Here is a 2,228-nt window from a genome sequence, read left to right on the forward strand (position 1 = left end):
ATACTCCTCTCTGGTGATTAAGAGTCTTCTTCTCTTCCTGGTATGGGAGAGTGGGGCACCTTTACAAATGGGAAATGTGTGTCCTGCTTTTAGGCAGATGGCAGAGGGAGAGGGCTCTTCCTCATCTGCTGCTTCTCAATCACCTTCAGCTCAGAATAATCCTTATATCAAAGTGGCTTATTTGGGGGTGGTATATTTTGACCCCCTTCAAGTATAATAGTTGGGAAAACACATTCTATCCTAGTAAGACTATTCTATTTAATATAGACTATAATAAGACTATATATATATATATATTCAGATATAGTCATGGCTGGAGGCATGAACAGGCAGGACTATGTAAGTATTTATCCCTTAAGCTGCTCCCACTTTGAAACCCAGCAAGCTACCTCTCCTTTGTTTCTTGCAGTAATTTAATTTTTAATACAATTTTTAAAGGTTACTTTCCATTTAGTTATTTCAAAATATTGGCTCTATTCCCCATGTTGTACAACACATCCTTGAGCCTGTCTCACCCCCGGTAGTTTGTACCTCTCACTCCCCCACCTCTATCGCCCTCCTGCCCCAACTGGTAACCACTAGTTTGTTCTCTATATCTGTGAGTCTCCCAGCAAGCTACCTCTCTGTACAACATACCTTCTAATTTGTTTTCTTTGCATGCTGAACCTGTGATTACTTTATTGATCAACAAACAGGCCCCTCACTGTACACCCTCTATAGCGATGAGGATTGGTTATAGTCATGTCAAGGTCACAACATGGAATTCTACCTGTATTCATAACACAATGCCTCTAGCGAATAAACCAATGATTGATTTGCATTTGCAGATTATTATATGTTTTTCCGTTTTGGTTTTTCTGTCTGACAGCGTCAGCGTGCAGGGTCAAAGACAGCCGGCCCCCCATGTCAGTGGTCTAGGATGGCAAGTGAAGCCACCAACATCCCAAGTCCTGTGGTGCGCCAGATTGACAAGCAGTTTCTGATTTGCAGTATATGCCTGGAAAGGTACAAGAATCCCAAGGTTCTCCCCTGTCTGCACACTTTCTGCGAGAGGTAAGCCTCCTCTGTGCTCAGAGAAGGGGGTTTCACAGACTGACCTCCTACAACCTGCCAAGGGGTTCTTTCCAGAATTCTACAGTTACCTACAGGAGACAATAAATCTTTTGTGCTTCTGATAGACATCTAGAAACGCAATCATGAGTTGCCAAGAATGTACTTTATTTCAAAGAACTATTATAAGCGGGAGAAAGCAATCCAATAGCTACTGATTTATTTCCACAGGAGATGGAACATTAAATATTTTAAGATTCAAAAAATTTTTTTAATTTCCCATTGTTCTTTGTGAAACAGTTTTTGCCAACCATAGATCCCTCATCGTGGATCTTTGGTGAGGGCCAATTAAAAAGCTATCATTTTCAGGACTTCCCTGGCTGTCCATTGGTTAAGACTTCGTCTCCCAATGCAGGGGGTGCCGGTTCGATCCCTGGTTGGGGAGCTAAGATCCCACATGCCTTGTGGCCAAAAAACCAAACATAAAACAGAAGCAATATTGTAACAAATTCAATAAAGACTTTTAAAAATGGTCCACATCAAAAAAATCTTTAAAAAAAAACCCTATCATTTTCTCCCATATAACAAATCAGGTAAAATACCTACATATATGAGGACTTAGTTGAAAAGAGGGGGCTTTCTTCCACAGGTATTTCAGAAGACACACACTAATGGCATAGTTGAACATTATGATGTTTCGGATAAAGAAAAAAAACTATATACATTAAATGATTATAAATTACCTGAATATACAGTTTGCTACATATGAAACACACTTCTTTTTTTTTTGTAAACTAAAATTATTTTTATTATTATTTTTTAAATTAATTTAATTTTGAAAACACACTTCTTTTTAAAAAATTTCTTGAATAGTTTTTTACATTGAATTAATCAGTTTTCAAAACATATTTTTACCCTCCCGTTCAACTTACCCCATCAGCAATTAAGCATTAAAAAATGTTGTTGGGGGCTTCCCTGGTGGCGCAGTGGTTGAGAGCCCGCCTGCTGATGCAGGGGACACGGGTTTGTGCCCCGGTCCGGGAAGATCCCACACGCCGCGGAGCCGCTGGGCCCGTGAGCCATGGCTGCTGAGCTTGCGCGTCCACAGCCTGTGCTCCGCAACGGGAGAGACCACAACAGTGAGAGGCCCGCGTACTGCAAAAAAAAAAAAAAAAAAA

The 2,228-nt window shown here is 40.4% G+C and overlaps 1 protein-coding gene across 1 annotated transcript in view; it reads left to right on the forward strand.

The window, feature by feature from the left end:
- Positions 1-871: 871 nt before the first annotated feature.
- TRIM2 (tripartite motif containing 2) overlaps positions 872-2,228 on the forward strand; it is a 59,311-nt gene continuing 57,954 nt past the window's right edge. The window contains exon 1 of the mRNA XM_007466715.1: positions 872-1,053. Coding sequence (XP_007466777.1) covers positions 920-1,053 — 134 coding nt within the window. The 5' untranslated portion in view covers positions 872-919. The remainder of the gene's footprint in view (positions 1,054-2,228) is intronic.

This window comes from Lipotes vexillifer, unplaced genomic scaffold (assembly GCF_000442215.2).
Source record: "Lipotes vexillifer unplaced genomic scaffold, Lipotes_vexillifer_v1.1 scaffold498, whole genome shotgun sequence".
In the NCBI taxonomy this organism is placed as follows: Eukaryota; Metazoa; Chordata; class Mammalia; order Artiodactyla; family Lipotidae; genus Lipotes; species Lipotes vexillifer.